Genomic DNA, 22,298 nt, shown 5'->3' with positions numbered 1-22,298 from the left:
GAAGTGCGCACATAAACACACTTGGGGATTCAAGAGAGGTGCCTGAAAGTAAGGATGCAAAACAAATCCAAAAAGACTCACCTCCACTGTGATGGCATAGGCCGTGCCAGGAGTGAGGTTGCGGAGGGTGTGCTCTTCTATGAGTTTTGAACTGTTGTAGATGAGAGTGGGCTCTGCCCCATACTCTGATACGAAGATGGCATAGAACTGCAGAACGCCATTGACTTGAGAGGGGCGAGACCACCTGGTGATGCAAAGAAGAACCCATGTTAAGTCTTTGAAAAGACTGCGAAAAATCACAGGTAATATATTTGTGCCAATTGAAAACCAAAAAAATCCATCGATCCATCCATTTTCCGTACCGCTTATTCCTCATTAGGGGGGGTGGTGGAGCCTATCATGAGGCGGGGGACACCAATCAGAGGGCACACAAAGACAAACAACAGTCACTGTCACACACATGTTTTTTTTTAATGTGGGAGGAAACCGGAGGACTCGGAGAAAGCCCACGCGGGGAGAACATGCAAACCCCACACAGGGAGGCCGGTGTGGGACACGAACCGGCGACCTCTGCATTGTGAAGCTGACGGCTACCCACTCGACTACTGGGCCGCCCACCAAACAAATTATTGTTCTATGTATTATTCTATGAGCTGCATCATGTCCAAAATATTAATTTTATCTTGCACAAATTATTAAAGCTGCATGTTTCACACATTTGTTTGAAGAAGGATGACTTTTTTAAAACAGAGCAACACCGCAGTTCAAATGCCACAAGACTAAGATAAAGCATTTCAAAACATTTGCCATATCATTGTGACCTTTTGTTTTGTGTGTGTGTTTTTTTTCCAAGTGCACACACCCTCTTAGAACTAGAATGTAGCAGTGGTCGCAATTTTGAAAAAATATATATATATCTGGATTAATTGATTTTTATTGAGTCAGTTCACATCTGATAGCATTAATTCACTCTAATTAATGCCAAATATCTTTCAGTTGTTGTAGCACGCTTTCTCTGACATTGTTGTTGTTGCTTTTTGATTTTGAGCAGAAGCTTGAATATTTTGTGTTAAAACTGATTGGTATTTCAAACTATTCTGAATTACATTTTCATTTTCGCAGGTCGATCTGAGGGAAACCAGTCCCACCATGCTTCAATTAAGACTGAGCTGTTTTGCTGCATGCGAGTCATTTTGTGTCTATGCCAAACATGCCTTTCGAAATTGTTTTTTAACTTACTTACTTCAGACGCAATTTAAATAGGGCTGCGGGTGTGCTGACTAACTTTATTTTAAAAGCGACACATTAAATCCAATCTCAAGATTCCTGGTAAAGGCGGTTGAGCATACGTATGCCATCGCATTATTTGAGGGTATTAATTTTGACTTCCCCTTTCAAATTTCAAGTTTTTAACTCATTCACTGCCATTCCTGAATTTATTTGTGAATTGAAAATATGACGTGGGGGTGCCATTTCTGAATTTTTGGGGTTTTTGGATTTTCTTGAGGGGGATACCGACAAAGCACTGGTCAGACCACTGGCAATGTTTTCACCACTCACAAGGGGGCAGCATTTGCCTTTTGTAGAGCCACCCCCACTTGTACCTCATATTACTCCAGACCCATGTAACTTAGGAATCAACTATTTTTTTCTGATGAAAGAAGAGAGTCTAAAGTTTCTTACTTTGCATTGAATGTTTATGTACATAGTCCTAAAACTCAATATTCTGTGGGTCCTGGAATTTTACTGAAAATGACCATAACGTTGGTACTGGAGTGGACACAATTTTGCACATCTGGCAGTGAATGAGTTAATATATAGGTTGTAATGCAGGAAAACATGTTAAAATGATTCATCAAAGCTTTTTTCTTACTATCACAAAATCCTGGCCTAGAATTATTCCCCCCACAGTATAAACAGATTCTTTTCTGGGAAGATGTTCAGCAAGACTGAGTATGTGAGAACATTTGGCAATTCATTCAGAAAAGCATACACACACCATTAATGTTGAAAAACGCTTGATGTTTCTGAAAGCTTGCAAATATCTTATTGTGTGCACTCGTGAATGTATTTGTGTGAGGCATTGTGACGTGAGGGCAGAGGATAAATCTGCTGATATCACTTCATCCTCATCGCGGAGCCTCCCTCAACCTTTCTCACAATCTCTCACCCTCACTTGCTTCCATTTCTTGCATTTTTTGCATCCTCCCCCCCACCAAGCTCTCAATTAATCACTTGCCCATTTCATTCTCTTCATTTTTCTCATAGATGTTGCACATTTCTGTCTTCCTCAGCCTTTCTTTCAGACAATGGGGAAATATTGACCACATGTGATCTTTCAACCCGTTCCTGTTACCAACGTGCTAACAAGGCAATACAAATTCCTTCCCACAGCAGGTGAATTTATAGCTGCAAAGAGTTTCAATACTCACAGTACAGTACGTTACACGGGTGCACGGATGGCACTACGACAAAGAATGAAATAGTGATACCTCAGTTTACGAACGCTTTAGCTGACGAACTTTTCGCCTTACGAACATTAAATTCGGGAGAATATAATCTTGTCACACGGACTAGTTTTCGACGAAACCAAACCACACAGCGCCATGGTGGCTGGCGGAATAGTTTTTGGCGGATGACCACCAAACCACACGGTCGAACAACGCCACGGTGGCGGATGGACTAATTTTTGTCACCCCTTCCTTTCGTTGCGTGCAGACTTGGTTTGTTATCGAGTGGAATACTTTTGCTATTATGGGACCAAAAAAGACTCCTCCACAAGCTAGTGTTAAGCCGAAGAGGACACAAAAGAAAATTACGGTCGAGCAGAAGAAGGAGATCATCGGAAAACACGAATGAGGTGTTCGTTTGTGTGACTTAGCGTCCCAATACCAGTACGCTAAATTGACCATTGCTACATGTAGCTAATGGTGTTTCTGTGTTGCCTAAGCAACGGTCTCAGGCAATAGAAGAGGTTGAAAAACTTCTGTTGATTTGGATTAACGAAAAGCAGCGAGCAGGGGACATTGTGAATGAGGGTATTATTGCAGAGAAAGCACTGCGACTTCACTCGGATATCATCAAGAGGCAACTACATCAACGACTATCACAAAGGTAAATAATACAACTTTATTATACAGTACAGTTTATTTCTTTAATTACAATACAATAGCACATTTATGATACGTAAAATAAGGTATATTTTGTGTAGTTTTAAGGGTGATTTAGTAGAAAATTATGTTTTTTTATTTTTATTTTTTATGGGGACCTGGGAACGGATTATTTTCATTTTTAATGGTTTCTTATGGGAAGTAAATATTTGGCAGACAAACTTTTCACCTTACACACTTTCTGGGAACCAATTAAGTTCGTAAGCTGAGATATCACTGTATTACAATTTGTTTCCGAAGCACTACCAGAAGAAAATACTTGTTAAAAGCAGCGGAGGCTGAACATATTTTAAAGGAAGGTGTTTTGTGATTTGCAAAGAAATGTTACGTTTACGGCGGCCCGGTAGTCGAGTGGTTAGCACACGGGCTTCACAGTGCAGAGGTCGCCGGTCCGGTTCGCAGGGAGGCCTGTGTGGAGTTTGCATCTTCTCCCCGGGCCCTCCGGTTTCCTCCCACACTCCAAAAACATGCGTGGCAGGCAGATTGACCACTCCAAATTGTCCCTAGGTGTGAGTGTGAGAGTGACTGTTGTACGTCATTGTGTGCCCTGCGATTGGCCGGCAACCAATTCAGGGTGTCCCCCGCCTCGTGCCCGAAGACAGCTGAGATAGGCTCCAGCACCCCCCTTGACTCTAATGAGGAATAAGCGGTACAGAAAATGGATGGAAATGGATGTTATGTTTACAGAATGTTTGTGAAAGGTGCGTTGCACACAAAGAATTAGTTCACCGCTACAACCTGATGATAGTTGTAAGCAACATTCAAAGTCAGACAACAAAGCACAATCGACCTTTCTTGGTTTCCGACCTCGATGTTGTCATGCAAACCATCTTGAATGAACAGATTCATTTTAATTATCTGAGAAACTTCACAATTCATCTGCTGATGATGAGTAATTACTATTTCAGTGCTAAGAAATGTTGAGAAGGGTTGACTTTGGAGCAACGGATCACCATAATTTGATTTTTGTATTAACTTTTCTCAACCTCTCAGTTAAGCAGAATTGGGAAGAGAAGCCAGAAAATGAAAATGTAAACACTGTATTAGCATGTGGAAAATTCAGAATTCAGCTGATTGTGATTAATGTAGAAGAAATAAGCTAGTATTGGCATTGTATTTCCCTTTGCAAGACTTTTTCATTTCTTTCCATGACACTACAGCTTGTTGTGGACACAGCGCGCTCATAAACACGTACACACTGTCCAGCGACATTTTCAAATGACCAGGACGGTAAAAGGTGTAAGAGATTTATCTTCCTCCCTCTAGAGACGAAAGGTCAAGTGTAGTGTGTCAAGAGAATATTCTGCATGGTAAACACAACTTCAGAAGGTCACCCGAGCGCTGCTGCCCTTTCCCTCCCTCGACAGAAAATGCGACTGATGCACATCTACGAGACGCCTTGGTTGCCGTTCCAATTCATTCATGCAATGCCATATAGAATTTTGAAAATAGTAGTGAGCACTTACTCCACCAGAATGGTCCGTGAGTCAAGCAAGGTCAGGGTTGGCATTAGTAGCGGCCCGGGAGGAAGCTGAGAGGTCAACATGGTGACCTTTGAACTGTTGGAGCATCCCGCAGCAGTGCATGCAGACAGCAGCAGGACGTGAGTGGTATAGACGCCAAGCCCTGAAATCCACAGCGAGGCAGCATGAAACAGACAGAAAGGATGAACGATGGCATCGTTTCATGAAACGAATCCAAGCATGGCGAGAAAGCTACACTCAATAGCCACAACATTAGGTACACATGCAGTCATAAGACCAAAAACCGCTAGAGCTATAATGAAATGTCTGCCCTTTACAATGACAATAATGCCGCCCCGGCGCCCATGCGCCCCTGCAAATTTGGTAGGAAAAATATTTTTTTAAAATGGTTCTACATGGTAACACATGTGTTTTAATTTTCATTTTCGGACTTCTCTTAACTGAGGAGTTGAGAAAATGTATACAAAATAAAACTAGGCTTTGTGCTCCAAACCCAATCCAAAATTTCTTGGGACTCAAATAGTAATCCCACTACAAAAACAAACAAACAAACACCGTAAAGCACAACATTGGAAGAGCCAATCAACATATTGTTAAATTAATCATTTCACAAAAAATATAACTGTCAATCAAAAATAATTGGCTTTGTCAAGAATTGTTGATACGGCTCTTCTATTTGATATTGTTGTATTGGAGGTGTACCTAATGAAGTGTCCTGTGCGATAGGGTATTTTCCACAAAATCTATTATCCAGAATCAACCTACGCAGGCCAAATATTTCTCGTATAGTTTGTCGTTGCGTGTCACAAACACCCGCTGCCCTGCGTTTCCGTACCGTAGAATTACGATGCCTGAAATCCTTCTAATCCGAGTGAACATCGGACACATTATTAAACCAGTATAAATGATACATTTGTTGCCTTCATTGACCCAAACAGAGACCAGCACACGTACTGTGTAAAGTAAATAGTTGGATGTATACATTTAAATTCAAGACTGGGGATGATTTACTCTCCTCTTATCGGAAGCACATGTATTATATGAAGTCACGTGTGTGGCTTTACGTAAGCCACACGTGTGGCTTTACATGAGGATTCTCGTGCTGTTTTGTGTTGATATAACTATGAGAGCTTGTAAATACTATATACATGTCTCTTGATGTCTATTTGCATCTCTAGTTTCAGTGGTGGAGCGTGTGCTTTGTAACTATTTCAGTCTCTTGTGTACAATTTCGAGGCAAACTACATTTGGCAATCGCCGCCAAAATTTCAAGCCTGTGTATTTTCAAGTGCTATTCCCATGTTAAGAACAACGATGCTCGCTCTGATCTTTCAAATGCAAGTACTTTTCTGCCATTTTGTTTTTAGTCACTGAAACCCCACCACCTCGCCCATGTTTTTTCTTTTTACACAAGGGATGCATCCCTAGGCTGAGATACGCATGCACACTCAGGTACTTTGCATTGTCGCTCTCTGGGTACCTGTAATGTTGTAGTATCCCTCCTCACCGTTGTAGACCATTTGGTTATTCTGATAGAGGCGGTACTCCGTAATGACACCATTGGGCCTATCAGTGGCAGTAAAAAAAGTGACATAGGGGCTGTATAAGAACATTATTCAGTAGTTAATATTGTATAAAATACAAGAATATGAGAATAGGAAAACCTTTATGAGTGTCGCAATGGAGATATTCCTAATTTACAGCAGAAAACATATGAAAGGAAGAAAGCAGAGGAACAAATTGTATCGGAGCTGCTGTCAAGGCAGCCACTCTTGTGGCACCATATTGGCTTTTATGTGTGATCAAATTATCCTTCACTAATTAAGGAAAATAATGAAATTGTGAAAAAAATAATATTTTTTTTTGTCATCACAGCTAACAAGAATAAAAGTATTTTGTGGCCTCACATTTTTGCACATAGTATGACAGTGAATATATTAAAAAGAAACCAATACACATTTTGATCAGGAAGAAACAAGATCAGGTTGCGTACTGCCAAAGTAGGCACAATGCGTTACCTTGCTGGAGGTGACCATTTGACGAACAGAGCTGAGGGTGATGAGAGTGCACTTGGAGCAAAAACACTATCAGGAGCTGAGGACAAAGGAAGAACTATGTTCATTAGCGCTCTGGTTATGAGCACATTATTGTTATTTCCAACCCACATTACAAATGTAAAAAATTCTCATGAAAAGTCAGTTTAATATTTTTGTGTTTGTATTTTGGGATATGTTTAGTCTCTAACGCCATTCAGTATCTTAACTCAAGATTGAGGGTGAATCAATACTAATCTTTGTTTTCCTTTTTTTACTTCAAATTGATTTTTTTCTACATCTACACTGACCCGAACTGTCATGTTATCCTACCAAGAAGGCATGCTCGTCACACAGCAGGCTAATGTAGGGACTAAGAACAAGACAATAACAACCCCCCCCCCCACCCAAAAAAAATGTTTGCTGTGCCACTCAGCAAAGTGACATAACTAGACTCCAATGTCCTATCCTCACTTGTAAAGTGTCTCATTAAATCATACAATACTTGTCGTTATGATCCCGCCTCTTTTTATTTTATTTGTATCCGCCACACCCCCTTGTGTCACTTTTCTTTTTACTTACCTCTTACAACTACACATCTTTCGTTGATATGTCAATTTATATATAATTTGAAAGCGTTTATACTCCCTCTGTGACTGGGGGTACTAGAGCCTATCACAGCTGTCTTCGGGCAGTAGGCGGGGTACACCCTGAACAGATCTTGAGTAACTCACAGGGCATACACCAATGAACCATTCAAACTCACACCAAGTAACAATTTAAAGTGTTTTGTTAATCTTCCATAGTTGTTTTTAGAATGTGGTAGGAAACTGCAGTACTCGGAGAAAACATATATGTGTATTAAAAAGGAATTGACCTTGCCATTTCAATACTTTTGGAGGGGAGTGCATACATACGGTGAAGTGTTTGGAAGTGCCTGTCTTATTGTCATACCTTCCTCAGGGGTTTGGAGGACTGATCTCAAATCAGAGTGCTCAATGCCGACACTCTCTGTGCAGCCAGTCGCCATACAAGCACTTACAGTGACCACGTATTGAGTGGACGGCGTGAGACTGGATAATATGCCTAGAAGAGAGGAGAATTGGTTCAACACTATTAAGTGGATTTGTGGTAGGAGGTTATAACTGCGAAAACAGGTCTCAAACACTAACTGTGTGATTTTTGTTAATAGACGTTTTTAGTCAACACACGTCATCAAATTTAAAAATCTATCTGTGGTCGTCGTATTCTTCAGGCTGATGTAAACAGGTACTTTGGTCATCAGCTCTCTGTGACGCTGTTGCTACGTAGAAGTACCGCACTTGGCTAGTGGAATGTCCTTTTTATTGTCTTTTTCTGTCCCCATCCACCTTTTCACTGTTAGCGCCACTCATCCTCAGTCAACCTCTACTTGTCTGATAGAGCCTTGCTCACCCTCTCTCTCTCTCTGCCGCCCGTCTTTTAATTCAATTAGAAGCCAAGGCCCCACTCCGCCGCCATTACACCCTCATTTGCGTTCTCTGTTTTCGAGCCGTTGGTGTGATTCCCCAGTCAGATGTCGAGGCCATCATAAATTAACAGGAAGCCTTATCATGCTTGGACATTATGTTCGGCAAAGAGCGAGGGGAGGGGACGTGGAGCCATACGGGAGACATTGAGAGGGACTGTGATGGGCGAGCTCATCTTCATATTTGCCTGGAGACATGGACGCGTGGACGGGACGGGGGACGAATAGCAGCGGCGGACAGCGTCATCATCGTCAGTGTTGAAGATAAGGCGGGGAAAGATCAAAAACTGCGAGAGAGTTGGAAGGAGCAATGCCAATGTATGACATCACAGTGTCGAGTGTCTTGCTCCAAATGAAGACAGTCTGCAAATGCTGGGGGCTTGCCAAGGAGACATTAACAGGTTTGCATGTAACCAAGAGTGTCTGTTTTTGTCAGGGAGATCACGTGTTGAGTGAAAAGGACACTAACCATGTGTTTTTACCAAGGGCCTTTATAAAAGAAAAGTTGTAGCATGAACATGCCCAGGGAAAAAAATTAAAGTTCCAATATTTAAAATAACATGTAAATAAATAACTTATAAATATCATTGTCTTGCAAGTTGTACCTCTGACAAGTGGGGACTATTTGATCCCCAAACATCTATGTTTCCATATTCTTTATTACTCGGTTGTTTTTACCTGTGAAATTTCCATTAGCCAGGTATACGGCTTTGATCGTGGGCAACGCTGGCTGCTTCTCTCCGGTAGGCTCGCAACTCGTATCTGTCAATCACACCTCTGACATCACCACTGGGTGGAGCCCAGCTCACCTTGGCACTGAAGCCATTCAGGATTTGCATTGCGGAGGGCGGTGGAACGGAGCTCGGGACTAGGAAGTGAAAGAAATGGAGACAGTTATTTGATGAGAGGAAAAGGACGTGAGATCAAATGTATTTTTGAGAAGCTAAAAATTATTGGGGCGAATTAAAAGTACAGGGTAGCAAATTTGGCCAATCAATCCCTCTACAGATGATTCAATTGGATATTCACCACACAATGAAAACAAATAAATAGATATAATGGGAATCTTGACTTGTGAAATCAGTAAAAAGCACACCATGTAAGCATGTTCAAAATATGATCCTAAAATTTAAAAGAGGCAATTCAATTTTAATCTTTTTTTGTAGGATCTAATTAAAAAGTGAGCCTGAGGACAAAGCAATACACAGAGCAGGGGATATGGGATGAAATATAACAAAATGGGGAAAAACAACAGGTTGGATGTACAAGAGGTTCAAGTAAAAGCTTCTCCCATCTTTACATGCCTTAATAGGGCCACTAAATCATGCCTGCCATTAGCATAAATAGTATTTATGGGAGTCGTAACTTTTTCAGCGCTGATTTAATGCAGCCACCCATTCATTCTGGGCTATATTTCACTGTAATCAACCTCTCTCCTTTTTAGCCATACTCTTTTTTTCCTTGCAGATGATGCCAGTGGGAGCACCGACTGTCAAAACAGCCGCATCCTCTTCACTTCCTGTCTCCATCTATTTTTTCGTGTTTCTGTATGTCTGCCACCAGTCTTGGTCTATTCCTGGTGTTGGAGGATTTACAACACAGAACAACTTGAAGAGAATACTAAATGCAGTATAGAACTTTTTTCCCCTCTAACTCGCCGCCAACCAGCAAAGCTTTTATCATTTCTGTCTGACATGCTTTTCTTTATCGGAAAATACCTCTCAACTCACAAATTATTTCATGACTGTCGAGTAATTTCCTCACTATGCCAATACTTCTTCACTTTCACACCTGCCTTGATTACTCACTCAGTCTGCAGCTTTTCCCTCCATTTTTGGCTGAACCCTTTCCGTAAATTTTCACCTCTGCCTCCCAATCCTCGTTCCTCGCCTCTTCTCTGGCTTCTTAACGTATTTATTAGCACTTGCTTCCTCCCTCCGCTGCATTCCTCTCTGTGGTCACAGCACACCAGACCTACCAGTGTATCGTTCACTACTAATGAGCAGCTTTATTTTACACCAGGGAAAACCCGGGCCGTTCCAGGTTAACAGCCTTTTACTGGGATGCCCTTTATGGTGGCTTTATCAATCTCTCGTAGCGTCAGGCGAGTGTAATATCACGAGCCGTGGATAAATCTCTCCCACTGTACAAGTTGGGGTGCTTTTTCATCCCAAATCTCTTGAGAAACGCTAACAGGTGGAAGCGGTTCCAATTTGCCTGAAGTCACGGAAGGGCTGAAAACGTTTTTGGTGGAGAAGTTGTGAATGGAAATATAGTCAATAAATTACACCGAGTGGTGTGTCTCACCTTTGCCGCAGCTGCGTACTCTCTGCCAAGGCGAGGCCGCCCAGCCTCCTGTACCAAGAGCGATGATTCGATACAAGTATTCTTGTATGAGAATGAAGGATGGGTTAGGGATTAGGAAAAAAATTGTTTGGGATTAGAAAAAAATAGATTCAAAGCAATGAGAGAGAAATTAATTGCAACACATTAATTTTACATTTGATTTAATTTCACTGTATTTTCTTCACGGTACAATGTATTACAGTGCTAATTTTCTTATAGAAGGACAAGAAATGGTGCCGCCCATCATCCCATCTACACTAAAGGTGTGCTTCACTTTTTGTCATTTGTGTTGGAATCCAACAATGAACAAAAATGTCTATATTCTGTTAAAAATTAGCTTCAATCAGTGGTGGGCCGTGCATGTCAACCCTAGGCCTTCAGTAGTGCCACATCTGACTCAATCCACAGCTGTTAGTGTGAGGTGATTTATTACATGTCCAATAGAGGACACGGGTTATTTCCGTTAGCCAGGAAATAACTAGCAACTTGAAGGAACTTAAGAAATACTGTCATTAAACTGTTTGAATATTCAATATGAATGTGTGGATCATGATAACCATAAAATTGCAATATTATTTTCAATTTTTGCAATATTATTTGCAATTTTTGCTATTCCTGAAAAGTCTGTCTTTAAAATGGCTTTAACAGTATATTTGCAACCAAATCCATTTAATCTCCTCCTTCGGTCATTGTGGGTTGACAAAACTGCGATTCAATCGACACAATATATTTGCTTATGCAGCTTGCCACAGATACAGTGTGCTAGCTCTGGCCAGTATGCTCTCATCATAAGAAGTCCAAGATGGCGCCCGAGTAGGCAGCCGTCAGCAAGTGCTCTCATGAGCCTTGCTTTTTTTTGTTGATTTTGTCTTGTTTTGTGTTTTCTTTTGTCACTTTGTGTTGTTGGGCGTCATGATTGATTTTCAGGATTTTTGACCATGACATTCATCAAGGAGGAGACTGTGCTGAGCGGTTGCGCCTTTTCGGCAGCATGAATATGTCAGTACTGTTTTTGAATGGGAGGAATGTTGGTGCCATTCGACTGCCATCGCTGGACACCAAAGGGGCCATTGTGTTTTTTTGCGCCTGTAATGGGCAGCATCGCGGAAAGGTCTGTGCTGTTGGACAGTCTGCGGCTGGATGGATGCATGGCTTGAGGAGCCCGCGATAAGAAGAAAGGAGTGTCAGCGCAGAGCGCCGATGCGGCTGTGGAACTGTTGCGGCTTGGAATTGAAGCAGATTTATGTGGGACAGGAGATGTGAGACAATCTCTTTTCGCCAATGGATGCTACAGCTCCGTGTTTGCCTTCAACATTTAGCTTGTAGTCGACGTGCACGTTCCACCATGATGTCCCTGATCCACTGGTGGAAAGACGCTTTGATCCTCTCCTCTTTCATCTAGAACTGCTTCAAGTCATCACAAAGAGGGTACAGCAAGTCCTGAAGAATGAATGACTCTTTGTGTCTTTGTTTTGTCATGTTGTCTTTGTGTTGTCATATTATTTGTTTTTTAGTTTTTGTTCTTTTGACTTCAAGACGGCGCCGCGAGATTGGCTGCCTTTCCAGCAGCTCATGTATTTCTTTTTTCTACTTTCATTCCTTTCATCACTTTGCTGCTGTGAAATGTAAATTTCTCCACTGTGAGACTAATAAAGGCAAATCCAATCCAATCACTAGGCTAGTGATACTGTTTGGTTCGTGACTAGCCAATCATAGTTTGCGAAAACTATGACATTGCCAGCGCCTTCGATCAGGCCTTGGGTTGCCAACTCGAACTCCGATTGGTTAAAGCAACAGTTTACAACTACATTGATTTTTATGCTCCAGGGCCTACAGAGCTGATTTTGAAGGCGTACAGATAGATTTCTGACTCTGGTAACAAATGATGGCTGAAATGTAATTGGTTTAATGCTTAACTATGAAAACACATAGCTAGAAGCACAACAGGGGAAAAGCATCGAAAGGAAGCTGAAAATTTTAATTAGAATTCATGCACAAAATAAAATTCACATTTGTCTGTGATTCAGATAATTTTAGGCCACCAGGAAAGGCCTTGCAGGCCTCGACGGCCCACCACTGTATAAATAAAATGTAAATATTTTCAGAATATATCCTGATGTGATGCCATATTACCTTGGTCCTGAGCAGCACCTTAAATTTGTTGACAATCAAACTGAACTGACACCGTGCCACATATTTGATTGCAACTCGTTGTCTTTTGCTGTGAAAATGTATTTATTGTTCTAGAAATCCCGCACTCTACTGTCGTAGTTCATTTTCATGTCACTTGACTGGACGGAATCCAGTGGCCTTCTGGGTAAACCACATATTCATTTACCTTGACTTTGCACCACACATTCAAATTTGCATTTTCAATTTTAAAACACAGCAAAGTAAAAAGTGCAGCGCTCCGCCTACAGCGCACACAAGGTCAAGTGTAATTTTGGAAAATGTATGGATGTGTGCGGGCCCCGTCTGTGAAAGCCGCGTAAATCTCCGCTCTCAGTAATGTTTATAGAGCAATGTCATACTGAAAAAGCCTCATGTTCAGATGGTTTTTCAGAGGACCGAGGGAGTACAGCTAACCTATAAAGCTACACACATTTATCTGGAGTGGCTTAGTGCAATGCTCGTATTCCGTTTATTTGTTTTGATGTAATACATGTATGTGATGCAAACTTTGTCGCGGATATCCAGAGATTTGCTGACCTTGAAATACACATGGCAAAACATGCCTTGCCGCAGTAATTCACATTCCGCTGAGAAGATTCTCTTGTAATTGTGGGCAAGAGTGACATCATACTTCCCAAACGCACTCCTCTTATGCAGTCGACGGGTCAGACGGAACGACTTGATGAAAAAGATGATTTGCAATTCTTACCGGTGAAAGGCTGCAGACTGTAATCAAAGGCGTGTGGCTCTCGACCAGTGAAGGCCAACACCGAATCATTGCCCCTGCAGTTGTAATGATTTTCACTGTTCGGACAGCCATCGAGGTAGATTCGAACAGAGCGTCCCGAGGCTACATAGAGATTAACAATTTGATTGACAGCAGGGCTTGTTTTATCACTTTGAATGGTCAGGTTTCTTATGCAACCGCCAAAGCCTGTGAGGGATGGAAGGAGGGGAGGGAGAAAGAGAGCAGAAGGAGAAAAGGATAGAAGAAAGTTTCTGCCTCAATACCGCACATCCTTTATCAAAACGTCATCTAGTATTCACTTAGCATCAAGTCATTCTGTGTTTCTCCTGATTTACCAGTACAAAGTACAATTTTCTATTTATGTATCTATTCTCATTACTTCATTTGATGCACGATTGACCTAGAACCTCACTGACTCACACTCTTGGTGATTTCACTTGGTCAGCACAGATCTATCTAGACACTGGAAATGCAATTATTATGTTGACAGTTACTTGACAGTTAACTTAAACTAGGTGTGGAATTCAGCAGCTTAAAGTATCTCTGGGAAAACTGTTCACTATTTGCAAAACGGCACCAGGTGAAGTGAACTGAACTGACTGTTACTCCTGTCGGAGTATCATTATATCTCTTTGATTGGATATCATTAAGTTCCGCAGACCTCCTTTATGTGTCATGGGAGTCCACTTGAATGAACGCAAAAATGAACACCACACACATAAAGAGACCCCAATATAATTAAATGATGGCGATCTAATTCTTTGGGCCAGATAAATACCTCACCATGTCTGTGACTGTGGATGTCCAGCGCCTTGTGCTTGAGTTGAGATGGCACCCCACCCAGGTATAACGGTGAGTCAACCCTAAGCTTTGCTGCTGCTTCCGTTTCCCGGGCCTCCTCTGCCCAGCCATCAACCGCGGCTGAGATGAGTGCGCCGCGTTTTGCCAGTGAGAGCCGCTTCCATCCTCCATCGCAGTAGCTAAGCCCTGCCCACATGCTAAGCTCGGTCACGTGACCGCCGGTGGAGAGAAGGAATGACAGAAGGCCGCCCTTCAACTCCACCTACACATACACAACCCGAGAGATATCACAATGTTGCACATTATTTTCAAATTGAATTTATTTCAAGTTACTGTATTTTCCGGTGTATAGGGCGCAGCCAAAAGCTTCTTCAAAAAATGACCATGTGCCTTATATGTGAAGTAACATTGAGGCAGAACAGGTCTCACAACCACTGTCGGTAAGCCACTGACTTCATTTCCCCCCCATAGAAGAAGTCGTGCGTCACCTCAGCCTCTACTGTACAACCTTAAAATGTGCTGTACATTTTATTTGGAAAATGTTGATATATTTATATATTATAAACCCCATTACCCTTTCAAATTGCTGCTGTGGACTGCCAATTTCCACATTGTGCGACGATTAAAGGTTTTGTGATTCTGATTCTGAGATTTGGAAAACATTTTTCAGTCCTTGGAATTGCACCTTACAGTCGGGTGTGCCTTTTAAATGGAAATAGTTTGAAAATACACAATTTATTAGGGGTGCGCCTTATACTCCGATGAACCTTACACACTGGAAGATACGGGATATTTCAATGAGGCAGATCTTACCAGCATATAGTCATGAGCCTTTGTGTTGAACGTAAAGAACAAAAGTGCATTAAGTTGGTCCGTTCTAAACTCCATTGAGATGTTGAATTCCATTCCTCCACTAAACACATCCTTGTTTAACTCCAAGTAACCTAAACACAAGAGGTCTGTGTAAGCTCTCAGTCGTACAGGAGTGGTCCATCGATGAGAAGGTTTCTTCAGCCGTCATCTGTACAAAAGTGAAGGTTTCGGACGTTTCGCCTCCTATCCAAGAGGCTTCGTCAGCGAACTAAAGTCTGACTGGTCGTATCGGCCCCATTTATATATCCCTAATGTCCAGACCTGGTGGCGCCGGACACAGCTATGATAGGTCCCTACTCTCAGGTTGGGGGGGGGGGGTGGCCCCACTGATTGTTCCTACATTCCTGACTAACGATTGGCCTATTACCCCCACTCCCCCCGGTATCACCTCATCAGCATAACGACCCTCATCAGCATTGCGAAAGTTGCCTAACCTGTTTTGCCTGAGCAGGCTATTGTATGAACGATCCAAATTGAACCTCACACCACCAGACCGGTTTAATGAAGGATTTTGTTGTTTTATAAGAATCGCCTCTTTTACCCCCCTTTCAAACCATCTATGTTCTTTCGCTAAGATTTTAACCTCATTGTCGTCAAATGAGTGGTTAGTAGCTTTTAGGTGCAAATGTACTGCCGATTGAGGCCCACTAGTATTATCCCTGCGATGTTGATAAAGTCTTTTTTTGAGAATTTGTTGAGTCTCCCCAATGTACTGCTCTTTACAATTTTCATTCTTACAATGGATTGGATTGGATTGGATATGCCTTTATTAGTCTCACAGTGGAGAAATTTACATTTCACAGCAGCAAAGTGATGAAAGGAATGTATGGAATAAACTACATTACTTTGTTTTTCATTTGGTAGCCTATCTTTTGGATGCACTAATTTTTGCCTTAACGTGTTTATCGGTTTGAAATAAGTAGGAATTTTATGTTGCCAAAGGACTCTTTGTAATTTTTCAGAAACTCCTGCAATGTACGGTACTGCTACTCCTCTCCTTTTAGAATCTGGAATGTCCTCACGAGTAAATTTAATGTTGAAGTCTACAGAGTTGCTGGCGGATGTTTCTCTGCATGAAAGAACCAAACTGAAACCGGATCACATCTGCCAATTATTAGAAATCTGCCTTAATACTACGTATTTTCAATTTCGGGAAAAATTTTATAAACAAATCCATGGTTGTGCTATGGGCTCACCAGTTTCACCCATAGTGGCTAATCTTTACATGGAAGAGATGGAGAAACAGGCCCTCACATCCTTCCCAGGGACAAAACCTAGACACTGGTTTAGATATGTGGACGATACTTTTGTCATAATTAAGAAACAAGAAATTCAATCCTTCACAGATCATCTCAACTCTGTAGACTTCAACATTAAATTTACTCGTGAGGACATTCAAGAGAACCAACTAGCCTTCTTGGATTGTAAAGTAATTATAAAAGAGGACAGAGCGCTAAAAACAGAAGTCTTTAGGAAGGCTACGCACACTGACCAATACTTACTTTTTGACTCTAACCACCCTTTACAACATAAACTAGGAGTTATCAGAACCCTCCAGCATAGGGCTAAACTAATACCAACTAGCACTGAAGGTAGAGAAAAGGAGTCAAAACATATCAGGAGAGCACTCACTAACTGTGGGTACCCTCAGTGGTCATTCAACAAATGTCAGAAAGAAAGAATAGCGAACGAAACCAATAATTCTCAAGATTCTAAAAGGAGAGGAGTAGCAGTACCGTACATTGCAGGAGTTTCTGAAAAATTACAAAGAGTCCTTTGGCAACATAAAATTCCTACTTATTTCAAACCGATAAACACGTTAAGGCAAAAATTAGTGCATCCAAAAGATAGGCTACCAAATGAAAAACAAAGTAATGTAGTTTATTCCATACATTGTAAGAATGAAAATTGTAAAGAGCAGTACATTGGGGAGACTCAACAAATTCTCAAAAAAAGACTTTATCAACATCGCAGGGATAATACTAGTGGGCCTCAATCGGCAGTACATTTGCACCTAAAAGCTACTAACCACTCATTTGACGACAATGAGGTTAAAATCTTAGCGAAAGGACATAGATGGTTTGAAAGGGGGGTAAAAGAGGCGATTCTTATAAAACAACAAAATCCTTCATTAAACCGGTCTGGTGGTGTGAGGTTCAATTTGGATCGTTCATACAATAGCCTGCTCAGGCAAAACAGGTTAGGCAACTTTCGCAATGCTGATGAGGGTCGTTATGCTGATGAGGTGATACCGGGGGGAGTGGGGGTAATAGGCCAATCGTTAGTCAGGAATGTAGGAACAATCAGTGGGGCCACAGGGGGGGGTCCCGCGCCCCCCCCAACCTGAGAGTAGGGACCTATCATAGCTGTGTCCGGCGCCACCAGGTCTGGACATTAGGGATATATAAATGGGGCCGATACGACCAGTCAGACTTTAGTTCGCTGACGAAGCCTCTTGGATAGGAGGCGAAACGTCCGAAACCTTCACTTTTGTACAGATGACGGCTGAAGAAACCTTCTCATCGACTAAACACAAGAGGGAATAGCACGGAAACATTCGTAGGTACACTATATCACAGGTGTCAATGTCAAGGCACAGGGGCCAAACGGGGCCCGCCACATCATTTTGTTTGGCCTGTGAAAGCAAATCAAAGTTGTGAAAGTCTGTCATGCTTGCGAGAGTCCGAATCAAAATTTCAAATTGTTGTATGGAAACCACAAAAAACAGTCATTGTTTTTTACTTCAAATTTGAATTCGAATTTAATTAAAATTTGCTCTAGATGTAATAATATGTGGAGGGGAGTAAACATTCTAATGGATTCCCCAAATTCATAACGGCCCCCGAGAGGAAACCGGAACTACAATGAGGCCTTCGGCAAAAATTGCACTTGCACTAAATACTCCGAAACTAAATTGGGATACCCCCACTTAATATCCCACTGACCCGCAAATTGCTGCATCCCTAAATATGACAACAATGATAACATCATTCAAGCTCCAAATCTGTCGCATTATCAAAAACAATCAACAATGTCTTACCATGACCCAGAAAATGAGCTCCGTCCAGCGTATGACTCGGGCAGCCTTCCCAGCTTTCATAGACTGATATTTTATTTGTGGCTTTTGTCCAGTCTAGAGATCTCCAGTGCTCTGAGGGGTTGTCAGTCATCTTGAAACGCACATCCCTCAGGCAACCAGAAAAACCCCTCCGTATTAGCCGGGCAGGCCCTGTTGGGCGCACACAAGAACATAAAAAAAAAAAAAAAACTAAACTAACCTTCATCCGTCACTCTTCATTTTTTTTCCTATGCTTAAAATACACAGCCGACCGAAGTTCAGGCGCAATACAAGACCTGACTTAAGGATGACCAAATGTTGTCAAGAACACATGTATGTTAAAAAAACAACAGTAAAAAAATAATTCTCACCCTCAAAACGCCAATGGATATTGTGCAAATTCTATTGATATTCCAAGAGAGGGTGAAGATTGACTCACCAGAATCTTTCCGTTGTAGAATCAAATCTTCCGGCAGTCCTCCAATGAACAGTCCTGTATTCTCGCCAATTATAGTGCTGCCACTGGAGGCTGAAGAACTCCCTGGTATCATAGAGCGAGAGTTCAAGTTTGAGGATATGCGCTTTTTGGGGATGTTTGATGGAAACATGGAAAGAGCAACATGTTTGTTTTTTTTTGAGGGCATCATATGCAGTGAAGATATCACCAAGAGCACCAAGTATGAATATCCTGAGCTATTGCATGTTTTTTGTCGATATACAATCATAAGATGTACAGTATTCTTTATGTCTTTCTACCATCCAAATACTTTAATGCTCAAACAAATAAGTTTGAGCATATGGTAGTTGAAAATTTGTTTTTCTTCAAATGTATTAATTTTAACTGTGGCTTTACCATTACGAAAGAAAAACTTATTGCAATTTATTGGTAGATATCTTGCAATACATGACGTAATATATTTTCATATATGGGATTTTGTATTGATATTTTCTAATGCATTTCAATATATGGATAGATAATATATGTGTATATATCGATGAATGTATTTTAAAAAGTGTTCCAATTGAGACCAAAGTGGGGCAATTTATTATTTGCAATATATATACAGATAACATCCGACTTACGACCAGCCCGACTTACGACCACCCGCACTTACGACCATGACCTCCAGACCCCATTTAAAAAAAAAAAAACTTTACGCCTGGCACCGCAACGCGCTAGCAGGCCGGCAACGTGTACGACAATTTTGCCCAGCCAGCCAGCATCTCACTCTCGCACAGCAATTGACCGTGTGGTGGCACCATAAGGGGGGAGTTTGCGAGTCATTTAGCCTCCGAGACTCTATTCAACATTTTGAATGGATTTTGACTTACGACCATTTGGTCGGAACGGAACACGGTCGTAAGTCGGATGCTACCTGTATAATCATAAATATTTTTAAATGACATAATCTAATAGTCGGATAGACTTCATCGTTCCCCAACATGAGTTTCATTCATAAATATTTTTTACATGTGTTTTATCCATTCATTGTTCAATGTCTAACACATGAATATTACCATAGAGTGTTTCAAAGTGTTTGACAATATATCCTTACACAGTCGTTCGCAATATGCGTCGGGATTTATTATAATGTAATTTCCAGCTATTGTATCGGCCTACTTGTTGATGTGGCAGCAAGCTAATACACTAACAGAATAAATGCTAAATAAGCTTAATTTTAAATGAGTTAATTTTAAATGAGTTATTAGACGTGAAGAACTCAAGTTAACATTCCACTAAAAATGTGAGAGCAAGACAGAAAAAAAAATGTTTCTGTGTGTGTGCGCGTGTGTGTATGTGTGTGTGTATGCGTGTGTCTAAAGCAGTAGTTTCCTCCTTAGATTCCTCAAAGAGCAGCTGGGATTAACCCGGTTAATACCTCAACAACTGGGAAGTTTACACACATTGAAGCAGGCACACACAATTACTTCTACATCCTACGCTATATATATTAACGGACTTGCATGTATGGACACTTGCATGAACACTCACACACCCACACAAACAGGAAATACATGCGGCGGCCCGTATAAATTCGTTACCTCTGTATTGATTGTTCACAACGATTGTTCCCACGGCCCCTCGCCTGGTTGCTATGATGTGGTGCCATTTTCCATCGTTATAGCGGCGCCCCTCATCCCCTTGTGCACTCACAGCCACCACAGAGCCCTGCGCACAGCAGCAACCTCTTCAATAAGAGGCTGAAAAGAAGTCCGAGATGGCGCCCGAGCAAGTGCTCTCACAACCCTCACTTTTTTTTTGTTTTTGTCTTGTTTTTGTGTTTTCTTTTGTCACTTTGTGTTGTGTGTCGTGTGGAATGGATATTGATTGGTATTCATAATTTTTGGCCACAACATTCATCAAGGAGCAGACTGTGCTGAGCGGTTGTGCCTTTTTGGCAGCACAAATATGCCAGCACTGTTTTTGATTGAGAGGAATATCGATGCCATTTGACTGTCATCGCTGGTCAGGTCTGGGGCGATTGGGCTTTTTTTTGCGCCATTCATTGTTCAATGTCTAACACATGAATATTACCATAGAGTGTTTCAAAGTGTTTGACAATATATGGGCAGAATTTTCACATCCCCGCTTTGTTCAGCGGAAAGGTTGGCGCTGTTGGAAAGTCTGCGGCTGGATGGATGCATGACTTGAGGAGCCCGAGAAGAGATGAAAGGAGCATCAGCGCAGAGCGCCGATGCTTATGTGGAACTGTTACGGCTTGGAATTGAAGCAGATCTATGTGGAACAGGAGATGTGGGACAAGAACAAACATAAAACATCAGTGGCTGTTTGTGGAAATGTGCGCGTCATATGCAGGTATTTCATACCTTGTCATTTGTCGTGTTTGTCATATAGGCCCTTCATAATCATATCACTTGCCCGGGTCATGCTAAATTACACACTGTGCATTGGTAATCCCATTAGGCGGGCGCAACAGGCTAATAGAGAAAAGTAATGTGCCATCCTGGATGGAACTCGGGGAACACCAATAAACCGTGAGACCACTCCCGGGGTTAATTATTCCAAACTAACCCGAAACAAATGAGTCAGCCTTGTTACAGAAGACACACACACACGCACACACACAGACAGACAGAATCATCCAGCATATAACTAATACTCAAACTACAATTTGATTATAAATTGGTTGTAAGTACTGCATGGGCACCGATGAGGAAGGGATATACTGTACTGTGTAAGCTCAACTGTGTATGCATGTTTTTGTTTGAGAGCCTAATTAAATGGTGACCGCATGGAAATGTGCGCAATCATCTGCTATCATTGCTTTCATCATTCAAGTCATTGACTCCTCAACCCCTCTACATGTGTCTGTAAGGATGGATAAGGGAAGTGAGGCTATGTGTGTGTGTATGCGCACGCACGCCGCACGCACAAGGGTGCAAAGCTTAATTAGCTTGCAATTGGTATTCACGCATGGTGACTGCAGGGAATGAGTTAATTGCAGTCCAATTCAAACGTTGACACACTTTTAAAGTCCCCCCCCCCCTCTTCACCCCACTTTGCCTCTCTCTCGCGCTCCATCTCTCTGACAGAACGCAATGAGCGGGCTACAGATCACATTTATAAGATGAGAGAAGGGGAGGGAAGACAAGACAGAAACACCGAAGAGTGAAGAGGAGGTGTATAAAGGGGAAAAAAGACTTGCAGGTGAGCAAATATGTAAAGTGGGCAGAATTAAATTTTTAACAATGAAACAGTGATCCATGGCAACTCAAGCATGAGAAGCGTTTCTCGCTTACTGTTATTTATCACAGTGATAAAAGATAAAGAAATGTCCTTACCTGAGGGTCAAACAAAAAGTAGGGACGTCCATTTTTAATCTGAATAGCTAGAATTTCTTCTTGACGTCCAGGAGACATGGCACAGAGCACCAAGCCATCCGGAGAGTGAGTCTTGAAACTCAATTCAACACCTGAAGTAAAGTCAAATGAGCAGAGTAAGTTTTGTGACATGAGAGTAAACGTATTGTCTTCTCTAAATGTTTCATCGGACTTGAACCACATTGAGACATCAAAACAAAAATAAGTGGAATATTGTCATACAACTACATGTATTACATAAAGACTATTGAACACAATTCCCT

At 41.6% G+C, this 22,298-nt stretch overlaps 1 protein-coding gene across 1 annotated transcript in view; it reads right to left on the bottom strand.

The window, feature by feature from the left end:
* The window catches only part of ush2a (Usher syndrome 2A (autosomal recessive, mild)), a 186,114-nt gene that overhangs the window by 104,753 nt on the left and 59,063 nt on the right, over positions 1-22,298 (bottom strand). The window contains 15 exon segments of the mRNA XM_088992788.1: positions 82-244; positions 4,637-4,796; positions 6,135-6,220; positions 6,673-6,748; positions 7,642-7,773; positions 8,873-8,927; positions 8,929-9,062; positions 10,502-10,582; positions 13,422-13,646; positions 14,244-14,523; positions 15,075-15,205; positions 18,175-18,363; positions 18,632-18,733; positions 20,236-20,362; positions 21,997-22,127. Coding sequence (XP_088848914.1) covers positions 82-244; positions 4,637-4,796; positions 6,135-6,220; positions 6,673-6,748; positions 7,642-7,773; positions 8,873-8,927; positions 8,929-9,062; positions 10,502-10,582; positions 13,422-13,646; positions 14,244-14,523; positions 15,075-15,205; positions 18,175-18,363; positions 18,632-18,733; positions 20,236-20,362; positions 21,997-22,127 — 2,072 coding nt within the window.

This window comes from Hippocampus bargibanti, linkage group LG03 (assembly GCF_051943395.1).
Source record: "Hippocampus bargibanti isolate YZ-2025 linkage group LG03, ASM5194339v1, whole genome shotgun sequence".
Taxonomy (NCBI): Eukaryota; Metazoa; Chordata; class Actinopteri; order Syngnathiformes; family Syngnathidae; genus Hippocampus; species Hippocampus bargibanti.
This window is presented reverse-complemented; position numbering and strand designations above follow the sequence as displayed.